Genomic DNA, 12,880 nt, shown 5'->3' on the forward strand with positions numbered 1-12,880 from the left:
CTGCCATGACGCACTGTGAAGAGCCAGGTAGCCATGATGCCTGGAGGAGAATAAAACTCTTTTTCCTCTCACTTCTTTCTTTTTCTCCTCTCCTCCCCTCTTCTCTCCTCTCCTCCTTACCTCTGAGTTTCTTTTCTCCTCTTATCTCTTCTGCAGGTTTGTGTAGATGTGCTCATTTTTTCCCGATCTTTATCAGTCTGTTAAGTCAAAATATCAAATCATTATTGCTTGAACCCATTTGAAGCGGGTGTCTGAGGTCTTCACTGTTCACTCAGCAGGATCAGGATCAACTGTATTTCGATGTAAAAATCCCACGCTCCTACTACATGTATAACTCAACTTTCCAAAATTCTTTCTCTTCCCAAATTTTAAAAAACAAATGCTCGAATTCATCTCTTCAGGAAAAATATTCAACTCAAACTAAAAAATATTCAACTCCAGCACATAAAACATGGTCCAAGATAAATTCACTCATGTGATTGTCCTTTAACTGTAGAAATATGTGACTAGAGACTATGTTGTCTACTTTATATGAAATGAATTGTTCATATATTTGGTCAGTTGTTGCTGTTAAATGCTACATTTATATTTTCTTGGTTGGGGGGACTGAAGATGGAAATAAGCTAGAAGAGAACTCTGGCTTTTGTTGTGCATGGTGCTTTTTCAGGTATTTTCTGCTCTGTTCAAGGTTTTAAAACATCTTGTGTTGTAGGTCCTCTTGGAGAATAAAACATGATCATGGATTCTGTTCTGTATTTCATCACTTCGAATGCTTGAATTATTCAGTGTCTCTGCTGTCTACAGGAGACGCTTCATGTGAAGATGTTTACTGACTTTGAATGGCATCAATGACTCATGTTCTAATATTAACCAGATTAATACAATACTCTGAATAAGACACTCACATGTAAGTAGCATTTGAATGTCTTTCTTGGAATCAGCAGTAATTCAGACATGTGGAGTGCTCTGACATTAGTGGCATTATGTAGACATGTTAACTGGAATAAAAATGGAAGATTTGATTAGCAACTCATGGAAACATTATAATCTAAATAAGGTCCTATTCAGATAAAGGTCAATAGTTGAATTACTGGTGTCCATATTTGACAGATGTGTGGGACATTCTTGAGGATTGAGATAAATCAGCATTGAAATAAAAAACAGTCACATCTTTCCATCCTGCTCTGACAGTCACTATTTCTGACTGATGTCTTTTTAGTGGAAAGCTTGCAGCATCACCATGACAACCAGACACCAGCCACTATCTAAAAATATCCTCACTTTTCCTTTTCACAAGTTTATCACTATTTGATAACAATTATGCAAATGTGGTTGTGAGTGGAGACTTATGAGTTACCTTTTGGCAATCAACACAAAACTATTGTACCAGATTTGCTGTGTGATGCTTGATTTAGTCAGATGTTGCTCCAATGTGACTTTGTCATTGTACATTCAGTAAATTTAGCTGAACTCACGCTGCCCTTATTGGTCCTTTTGCACCTTATGGGGAGGCTGATAACTATCGCGTCCATAATCACAGTGAAGGCGGCTGTTTCAGAATTTCACAGTCTAATAATAACAGCGGCATGAAAAGGGAAAGACAGAAGCTTCCTCGCTCTCCCTCTCTTTTTCTTTTTTGCCAGCGCCCCCATCCTTTTCAAAGTCATCCACGAACAAAGCTGATTGTTTTTTAAGATAAACAGCAGCGAGTCAAACGAAGGTGCGTGTGATATCAGCTGGCCTTTAAAAAGCTCCTGAAGCACTTTGTCACTGTGCGTCAATGAAACGGGCTCAGCAGCATCATAATAACAAGGTCTGTTGAGTGGGCGGGAAGCTGTGTGTGCACCTGTGTGAGTGTGTGCAAGTAAATTATATACTGGTGTGCATGTGTGTGTTTGCGTCCCCTTTGCATGTACATTTAGTTGTGTTATTTTTCTTTTTGTGTATTTAAACCTGTGTTTTCTAAATTGGCGTCAGTGTGAAGATGCAGCTTTTGTGCATGGGCGTGTTTGTTTGTTTGTTTGTGTGTGTGTGTGTGTGTGTGTGTGTGTGTGTGTGTGTTGGCTGGCTGGCTGGCTGGTTTGCAATGTCCACTTTCATCCTCAGTGGTTTCTGTTCTGTTTGGCTCAGATAGTACTAATATATCACCGCTCCACGGATGGTCAGATAGTCGTCAAAACACAAAACAGTCTCAAACATTACACAAACAAGCTGAATCCGAGCTGGGAGAAGCTTTATAAAACAACTTGATTGTTACTGAGTGATAGCAGGCTCTAGTTTATTTGTGACTCATTTCTGCTGTAGAAGTGCAATCACTGCAGAATTTGACCCAGCTGTAGTAGTGAATGTTTCAGAAACGTCATTTGACCTATTTATAATATTTACAGCAGCAGGAGTAGAAGTTAAAGTTGTATTGTCATTATAGGCAAAGTATTTGTGGCTGGATGAAGTGTTACTATTGACAGAAGCAGCAGTGGTGGCAGAAATAACTACAAAAACACTATAGGTTAAATAGTAGTTGGGTGGAGACAGAGGATATGTATTAGCAATGTTAAACTAGATTTTTAAAAGTCTCATGAAGCATATTTGGTGCATTTATCCATTTTGTTATATTTGTTTGGACCAATATGCAGGTTTGCATGTGGTTGGATAACAGCATTGGTTTCCCAAATATATTTGATTTTCAATTTACTAAAGGCGCTTTCACAACTACCTGATTTTGTCCAGAGCTTTGGACTTTTCAGTTTAGCCTTCAGCTAAATAAAAGCTGTGATAGGTGCCTCTGACCATGGTCCAGACCAACGGACCTCAATTATTTTCCTGACCTCACACTGACGCACGCTCATCCTGCATGTCATACAAAAGTCATTCAACTAACTGTGGAAACAATGGAACTCTTTCAGGTGTGAAAATACCCTTAAAATCAATATATTTGATTCACTTCAATTCAGTTTGATTCCTGATGATTCAGCCTCATCAGATAAAAAGCTGCATGAAGCCCCTCTCAGAATGTATCCGGGGACTGACAGGAATAGTAGCAGCTCTGGTGGTGGCAGTGAGGTAGTGTTAGTGCTGCTGGTAGTTTTTCTGACAGTGTAGAATTAGTCACACAGGACTTCTTAAACACAAAGCTCTCCTTAAGCCTGTTTTTAAGTGTGAGTATTAATACCTGTCCGCCTGCCCCCTGCCAGCACACGCACGCACACACACGTGCTGTGGCCCCTCCTCATGTCATCAGTCCAGATCTAGATTGGACTTAATGAGAGCTCTGCATGCATACAGCCCATAACTCCACACAGCATACTGATCTACTGCCTGACTGGCCAGAGGAAAGTGTGTGGAAGTGTTTGTGTGTCTACGTGTGTGTGTATGATTGTTTACGTTTGTTTGACCCTGGCTACTTGTGTGTGAGATAAAGAGAGAGAAAGAGAGAGAGTGTGTGTGTGTGTGTTTGTGTGTGTGTTTGTGTGTTTTCCTGCCTCTTACAGTAATGTCCACCTACAGTTTCCATGGAACCTCGGCTGAGCAGCTGAATCTCATCTGCTCACTTCCAACCAGAGGTCATTGATCACTCTCTGCACTGCATGTGAAGCAAAACCCAAACTGATGACAGAACAAAAAATGTACCTTGAGTGATTGAAATGCAAATGAGCGCAACATTTATAGCATTTGGGGAAATGATGCAGTTCAGGATCTCCCCAGACAGAAACAACAAATACCTTGATTGTTGCTGAATCATGATTTGAAGCGAAAGTTTTCGTCGATGTTGTTGGAAGATCCAGCCTTTTTTTCAGAAGTTGCAGAAAAAGCGAGCGGCAGATGCTGGCACTGTCTCTGGTTTGTAGATAATTGCAGAAGGAGTAAATTAAGCGATTGCCTTTGAGCTACCCTCTCTGCGGCGTTTGTAGGAAATAATTAGGTGTTTTCACCGCGTTGCAGCAGAAAAATAAAAGGGAATGCATAAACAAACCTGATGAGCAACCGACTGAAATGGCCACGAGCAGCAGAACACAATGGACGATGAAGATGACATTTGAAGTAATCACGCGCTGAAGGGGATTTTCTGTCTGTCTGCTGCAAATTTACTGTGTCATTCCTTCTTTTATGGGAGTCGGGCATCCACTCAATATTTTCATTTGCAAATTATGATTTATAAAATTTTGGAAAGCTGTGTGGAAATGGCAAAATTCAATCAGATGTCCTGGAAACAAAGTTATTACAGTTGATGGATGCAGAGGATCTTTCCAGCAATAAGTAAATTGTGATAAATGGAAAGAGAAATGCTTTTCTTTTGAGTAATTACTGAAAGAGTTTCCTTGGCTGCTTCAGGCTCTGTCAGGCAAAATCAGCCAGAAATGACATTTGTACTGTCACACTCCCGTAAATAACTCTTCATAGTTTTTCCTTTAAAATACAGCCAAGTGCTTCTCTTCATTTATTTCTTTGCATGAAATATAAACGACATTTAGTGACTGCAGAAGATAACCAGGTTACTCAAATCTAATCAGCTCTTGAAGGACTCTGTGTTTTTCGGAGGCAAAAGCACCTTATTTTTTTAACATGACAAATTTGTCCGACAGTTTGGAAACGGTGACTACTCGCCGTCTGCCCTCTACGTGTCCTGACTTTCCGCCTGCCTACCTGGTCCTGTCATCCTTTTTTATAATGATCCTTTTCCATCTGTCTGCCTGCCATCCATCAGGGGGAAAAAAAGAAGAAGAGGGCGAGCGGTGGATGAGAGGGAGAGCAGGATGGAGATGAGGTAGAGAGAGAGAGATTGAGAGGGAGAGAGAGAAAGAAGGCAGAACATAAAACTGCAGGAGCTTGTAATAGTGTTTCCCAGACATTAATTAGCCGCAGTCGTTCCTGTACAAACACACAGTAATAAAACTGATATACTCACCTCTCCTCCTCTTCCTCTCCTCCCTCCTTCTTTTCCTCCTCTGTATAGAGAAAAAGTGAAAAGTGAGAAAATGTAGGTTGAAGTGGAGAAGGAGAAAAAAAAAGATAAAGGAGTGGATCACCCTCAGTGTCTGTCTGTCCTCCTCTTGTCTTGCTGAAGGGGAAGGCAAGATTCATCATGGCCTTGGCTCACTGTCTAAAGCAAATGCGCACACACACATATACACAACCACACACAACCACACACACACAAGCTTTTTTAACATTCAGTGGTACGCACGCACGCACACAGTTGCACACACAGAGAAAGGAACACATGCATGTTTAAAACTTGAAGACGCATTTGGTCATTCACACAATGCAAACACACACATACACACACACACACACACACACACACACACACACACACACTTATACACACACTTGAAGTTGTACACAAATGTCCATTGCATTATTTGTCCTCGCTGGCAGACGGTGGAGGAAGCCCAGTAGCAGAGGCAAGGATCCTGCTTTTTTCCATATGTTCTTTTCATATACTCGTCTGTGTCACACACAAACACACACACGTCACTTTCTTCCTGCTTAAATTAATATCAGTCCCCTTTTGTCCTCTCCTCTCCAGTAGTTCGGTCAGAAAGATCAGATCCTCTGAGAGTCAAGACAAACATTCAGCTTATTTCAGCTTGTCTCGCTGCTTCCTCTCCATTAATCCTCCCTCCTCTTCTCTCGTCATGATTCTTTTACAGAATTGGATTTATTTTGGGGACCAAACTGCGAAACGTTTTGAAAACCAACCAAAAGCACTGAATGCTCAGTTAAATTCCTTGTGTTGTTCACTCAGTGGTTGATGCTCTTTTGATTTTGGTGCCAAAATCTGGTTTACCAAACGTAGGTGTCACTTTTTTCAGTTGTAGCTAATTTTGGAGTTATTGTAAAATAAATGGTTGTATGTTTTATAAATGCATAATATGAACACTTGATAACAGTACAACACTGGCCGGAACAACCTGATGCCCTGACACTGAGCAGCTCCAGGAGCAGTTGAGCACAAGAGCCTTATTCCCACCAAGATTCAGGAATTGAACCAACAACCCGATGGGCATTAGTGGCTATTATCATGATTAATTTTTATCATTGTTAAAAAAAAAGACTTCTGTAACATTGAATTTCTGTAATTCGCTTTGCTTTTTGTCACATGCATCTTTATTAGTTTCAGGAAAGTAAAAGCTTAAATCGTAAAAGGGATATAAATTGTGATATGAAAAATTTAATAGGAACTTTTTTAAGAAACTTTTTCTGTCAATCATCATCTATTTTTATTTTCATTGCCTCTTACCTTATTTTATCTCACTCTCTCCCAATCACACGACAAAGACGTAGTGATTTATTAAATCAATCCTGCATGTGTTCAAAGACAACTCCTTCCTCACATTTTTTTCTTATTACCAGGGTTTTGTATTTTGGGTAATTTTTTTATTCATTTAGGCTACAATCAAATTAGAGGCAGGGGAGAAGGAGGGGATGGAAAGATGGAAGATGGAGAGATTAATGGAAAGATGGAGGGGGAGCAAGGGAGTGGGATGGAGGAGAAGAGCTAATAAAGCAGGGATAAGGAGGCTTAGAAAGTAATGATAAAATGTAGAGTGTCATACGTCATAGAGTTGATTTGACTCCACCGTGTATGTGTGTGTGTTTTGCTTGTTTTCCTGTTTGTGTTAACGTGTGTGTGTTTGGATGCCCTTGACTATATGCTGATAATATAATTGTGTGTGTGTGTCTACATGTGTACATTGGAAATGTCCAGTCCTCACAAATTAAATTGTCTTTTGAGAGATTAAACATGATTGGGGTCTAGATTAGTATTTAGTTTAAGTAAGTGTCCTCAAAACTATAGAAAGACAAATGACTGTGCGTACATGGGGGTGCGTGTGTTTTCATTTTATTGTAAAGTGTATTCATGCAGATTGTGTCTGCATGAATACACCCACTCCCTCAGGTCTTCAAATAATATAAAAAATAAAATCCACCTACGTGGTGTACACATCATTTTAATGAGTCAGCAGGTAATTCTTATTTGACTCGCTGTCATCTTTTCCTCACATCTCTTCCTTTAGTCTTACATAAGAGGGACTAAAAAAATCTGCGGATCACCTGTCACTTTGCCTCGGCTGCTCTGTGTTGTTCCCTTTGAGTTTGGATTTGCACTCGCAGTGTTGTACATAAAACACAAAAGCGGGACAGGTAATGTCAGCACAAGCACGTTTAATGCAAAACAAAGCATGAAATATAAGTCTCTGCACCATGTGTCTTTAATAGGACTTAGGAATATAAAAATAAGGCGATGATATTGATTTGCACCTGTTTGTGATCTCAAAGTGTGTCAAAAAGCAACAATGGTGAGGGAGCAGAAAAAAAAAAATTCAAAATGCTGCAGTACATTTGTGCCACTAAAAACACTGATGATGGATAAAAGCACGGGTTACTGTGCAACCAAAACCAACAATGATATTTACAAAAAGGTCAGGAAATGGATCATTGTGAAAACAGGCTTCCTTTCAAACCGTGCAGGGTCTCAGTTAGCATCTGGCTACAGGTGAGCAGTGCAGTAGTTGCAATTTTCATCATCTTTTAAACACATGGGGAAATTCCAAAGATTATGCACAAATTTTTTTTTTTATTTCTTCATTTAGCTCTGCATTTGCAAGAGTCCTTTCTGTTCAAATTAAAGGCCTTGTACAGTGTGGGTTACAATAAATAGATTTTCATTCCCAGGAATGATGGAAGAAAATCAGTATCTTAATTTTGACCATAATGGTGCCATAAAGACGAGAGAGTGATTTATTGTGTCACATGCAGGGTGTGAATGAACATAATGAAAGAGGCATCTACCAAGTTTATGCTGAATCTTGCCTTCCTGCCAAAGACAGTAACATCTTTATGGATGTGTGGGGGGGAGAGGGAGAGGGAGGCAAAGAGCTCTGTACTCTTGTTCTTTACTATGCCGTTCAGTTTCAACTTAAATAAAGATCCCACTATTTAGTAAGCAGCGTTAACTAAAGGAGGCTGAACTGCTCACACACACTCTGTATAGTGAGGGCTTGGTAGAATATACAGGTTGTAAGAGGGGATGTTTATGATCATTTTGGTTTAAAGAAGATGGTTTCACCCCTCATCCCCTACAAATCACATGCTGGTCCCACCGCAGTACCACATGTACATGTTGTACATATTGCTTCCTTATCTCCTTCCTTCCTTCCTTCCTTCCTTTCATTTCAATCCCCCAGTGATGACAAACTTGTGCAATATTACAGTTCAACCTCACTGTACTCTGACCATTTAACCCAATTTTTTTCTCTCCCTTCCTCACTGTGCAGGTGTTTCGCACAGACTTCATCACGGCCATGAAGCTGCCGGACTCGGCCCAGCTCGGCCCGGATGACTTCTACGTGCTCTCAGACCCCTGGAGACAAGAGTGGGAGAAGGGAGTACAGGTCCCTGCCAACTTGGAGGCCATACCAGAGCCTGTGGTCAGGTAGGACGCACAAAACTGCATGAACACACTCAGCTATCAATTCATACAAGACTTAAATATCAAGGCACTGACCACAGATGATTCTGCTTCTGATCTCCTTTTCATTTTCCAAGTCATTGAAAGGCAGAATCTCAACCCACATTGTTCTTGTCATTGTGCTTTTCTGCAGCAGCATTGTTGTATAATCGGACAGAAGGTTGCTATTTGTTGGCTGTGGCTGCAGCACACAAAGACATGATGTCACCTCCATAAACACAGAGACACTGGAGGAGATCCCACAGTCACAAGGATCTCTGAGTTATGAGATTTGAACATTTGTTTGCTTGTCGTGACAAATAGTTGTTTTGGAAAATTGTCTAATTCTCAGTGGAAATGTTCTGAAATCTCAGACTCTGGTCCAATGTTGAAACGACCTCACAAATTAAAAGGACTGAAGTAATTTTGATACAGTATATGTGAGGAAGCCAGTGTGCTGAGATGGAGGAAGATGTGAACAGTTTTGCCAGGATTATGCAACAAAACCTTTCTCTTTTCAAGTTGAACATTTACACATTCTTAAACATTTTGGATTGCTCAAGAAAATGACATAAAAACATTGAGTTGCAGTTAAATGTGTGGAAACCATTTGCATAAATAAACTGCATGTAATGACACTTATCAGCATTACTAGTGCAGTGTTCGTTCTAACTCTGCCTGTTTGGAATGGGCTGTTTGTTTGGCCTGTGGTGACACTGGTTGCAGCTTTCTTTCTGAAACTGTAAAAGTGACTTGCAGTAATTGAGCCGTGGAAAGGAACCCTGAAGCCACCGCTACTGCACAAAGAGCTGTTCACTGTTGTTCACTTGTGTTGCTGAGTCCCAGCAACCACTGCTGCAGAGCACTGGTCACATGTTTATTTAAAGTTTCTTAATATTGAACATATTGTTTGTCCAAATCGCTCCAAATTTGACGCTGCCCTTCCTTGGACACAAACCTCCCCCACACACACACACACACACACACACTACAATCTTTGATATACCACAACGATCAAAACTAAACCTAAATACAACCTGAACCTTAAAACCAAGTCTTAACCCACAAGCTGCGCTTTGAAGATGTTTGGACACACACACACACACACACACACACACACACACACACACACACACACACACACACACACACACACACACACACACACAGAATCAAGCTGGTAGGCAGATGTGTGCAGGCATGCACTTCGACCCACTTACATTCTCATACTGTAGATTAGTCTGTCTTCTCTCTCCCTGCATGTTATAGTGTCTCTCTATCTCTGCAGCTGCTTGACATACCCGTACAGTTGGTTTGGCTCTCTTGGAACTAATGAGAATGCTCAGACTGCCTGGTAATGGCTGTTAGAGGCATGAATCCACATATGCTGGAGGTCTTCTGTGCTATTTGTCTTCCCTACTTTGAGTTAAAGGACTAGATTAGAAAAGAAATACTGTGTTTAAAAAAAACATTTTAATCAATTAAATATGATTAAAAAGTGATTAACATACAATAAACTATTCTACAACGAAACCAGAGTGTCTGAAATGAATCTTTGACTTCAGAATAGGTTTGCATAATTAATTTCACTTGAAAAGAGAAATTGAATTTTTACAATAGGAAAACAAAAAATGAAAAATGTCCTCAGGGTGTAAATGGGGGCAGAAGATGAAGGAAATGCAACAAAAAGAAATGGGGTCTTTGAAATGGTTCTGAAAGGATAAATGTGTCACTCCTGCTGTTCATATTGTTTAATGATATTTTTCCCAATAGACACATGTGATGTGCACACACACACACAAACAGTAGTTAAGAGAATTATCAGTCTGAAGGCAGAGAGATGAACGAGCAGATTGGAGAGAAAGAGAAATGGCACTGATAGGCCTGGATAAATGGATGAAAGGGGGTTATCTACTATCTCATATGTGACAGAATGATGAAGTGATATACAGTGATGTTGAAATGGAGTGATGATGGATACATGAGGAGATAGAGGAGAAGAGGGTTAATCTAAGTGTGACGGAGCTGATGGTCTCTGTCAGAGTCTCTGACAGGGGTTTGTTCGTCTTTTTCCTCGTCTGTCATCTCGACGCGGCTCTTTTTCTTCCTCTCCTCATCCTGATACATTCAGGGGGAAATCACCAGCGATGCTTGACACCTCCTTGGTTTTTACCCATACAAGTTTCTGCGATCGCGAGAGAAAACCTTTTCTCTCGCAGGAAATTATGCCTTTTTCAGCGTTATAGGTAAAGAAAAAGGATTGATAAGAAAGAAATACCAAGGTGGCACAAATTTGGCCATTTTCGCTTTAGAAGAACAATGATCGATAGAGGTTGTTGATGTCAAAAACACCAAATTTAGGGATTTTAATGAAATCTTCCATCCACTCACTCTCTGTATTGGACAGTTGGTGAAGGGTCAAGCCTCATATCTGTAAAGTATGCACAACCCAAAGCTAAAAGGTTTTGCAAGTCAATAAACCTTAACAATTGATACAGTTACTGAAAATGTGTTCGGTTAAGTGAAGTTTTCAAAGGGTTAAAGCAATTTTTGAGAATTGCTGTAGTTTTCCCTCTCTTCCCTCTTTTTCCCTTTATCTCTTAACTATTTCCATCCTCATCCAACGCTGTTTTATCTTTTTTTTTTAGTCCCTCTCTCTTCAACGTCTTCATCTCTACATCTCTCCCCCTCCCTGCCTTCCCTCCTGCCCCTCCCACCTTTCCCTCCTCCTTTCACTCTCGTCAGGCCAGAGGCGCAGAAACATTTTCATTTTTCTATTTTTTTACATTTTTTTTTCATGAATAATGACATCATCTCCAAAAATTGTTGGAGAGGAAAAAGGGCTGCGGGCCCCGTCTGGCTTTGACAACACTCCTCTTCCACGTTCGCCTCTCTCCTTGGACCATATCTGGCTGCTACAAGATTTTTTTTGTAAAACTGTTGTGGCGGGTGGTGAAGAGGTCGTCATGGTTTGATGTATTTTTATTTATTTATTTATTTTTTGCAACTTCCCTCACCAAAACACACACGAGGGGTTGCATAGAGAGGAGAGAGATGGTCTTGTCTCCCTGTCCTATGTTCCCTTTGTTTTTGTTCTTTCTCTCCTCTTCTTCTCATCCACTCCTATCCCTGTTTTCTCAGCACTTGTTTCTGTACATCCTACCTTTCCTTCCCCTGCCTTATAATTTCTCTCTTTCTCTCTTTGACTTTCCTCTTGCTTGTCCTCTCGTCTGGCCCTCCCTCCCTCCCTCCCTCCCTCTGTCTATTTCATTTTATGACTTTCTTTCTGCTCTGCTCCTTTCTCTCTCCCTCTTCCTCTCCACGGTTTTGTTCGGGGCCGAGTGGAAGTAATTAGCCGTTGCGTAACACTAGCTATGTGCAGACAGTGAATGGGGCTTTGGCAGCGGCTCTACAGCCTTAGTCCCCAGTGACAACGCCGAGCCAGAGAGGGAAATAATTACACATACACATGAGAAGATCTCTGCCTTTTCACAAAATAAAAGAAAGGAGATAGTGGTTGTTTTATTTATCGTTTTATTTCTTACCCCTCGGACTGGTGGCCGAGTCGGTGAGTGTAAAGCTGTTGTTTGTGGTTTGGCTGAACACGCAGGCTCTTTTTTAAATGGCGTGTAAAGCTGCGGCCACAGGGAGAGTCACATGGAGAGACTCCTTATCCATGTGGTTCATGTTCTGTTGGACAAAAAGATTGATTGTGCAGATTTTACAAGCAGTGCTTTTTTGGATCCTCGCTCAACCGCTCGGTCGACCTACAAGTAAACAACAGACTTGAAATATTTAAAGTTATTGATTGGATTACAAACATCAGAGTTCTGTAAAGTAGAGCCCGACTGATATAGAATTTCGGGGCTGATGCAACTGCCAACATTAGGAAGAAAAAATTACCAATAACAATAAATTGGCCAGTACATTTTTTTTAAAGAAAACACAAATACAATCAAATATATAAAACATTTTAGGTAAAATCTAAACATAAATGCACATAATATATATATATATATTTTTAGTTTATTCCATACGATGAAAGTTTTCATATCGGTGCATATCAGCAGACATTAGCGCTGATAGCGGTACATCTGTGAAAGGCTAAATCAGTCAGGCTCTAAAGTAAAGTCAAGTCAAGTCAAGTCCCCAGTGAATGAAAATCTTTAGGTCATGTTTCCAGCAGCTGTGATCATATTCAAAACCTAGGTCAGGCCGACTTGGATGTTATGTAAAACCTCCAGTCAACAAGTTTAAAGCCTTGTTCAGAGAGGGATGTAAACACTGACAGTGGATGAACATGCTTGTTAAGGCAACTACTGCAATTACAACTCATGATAATACAAATACATGGTTTGGGTTTATTCTGCCATGAACCATCTGCACATAGAACATGACACCAAGAGGAAAACTAGTATAGATTCTGTC

General features: G+C 40.4%; 1 protein-coding gene across 2 annotated transcripts in view; it reads left to right on the forward strand.

Moving 5' to 3' along the window:
- jade2 (jade family PHD finger 2) overlaps positions 1–12,880 on the forward strand; it is a 157,952-nt gene that overhangs the window by 42,141 nt on the left and 102,931 nt on the right. For both annotated transcript variants that reach the window (XM_069510390.1, XM_020085390.2), the window contains exon 4: positions 8,280–8,437. In XM_069510390.1, the coding sequence (XP_069366491.1) occupies positions 8,280–8,437 (158 nt within the window). The remainder of the gene's footprint in view (positions 1–8,279; positions 8,438–12,880) is intronic.

The sequence above is a fragment of the Paralichthys olivaceus genome, chromosome 15 (assembly GCF_024713975.1).
Source record: "Paralichthys olivaceus isolate ysfri-2021 chromosome 15, ASM2471397v2, whole genome shotgun sequence".
NCBI classification, from domain to species: Eukaryota; Metazoa; Chordata; class Actinopteri; order Pleuronectiformes; family Paralichthyidae; genus Paralichthys; species Paralichthys olivaceus.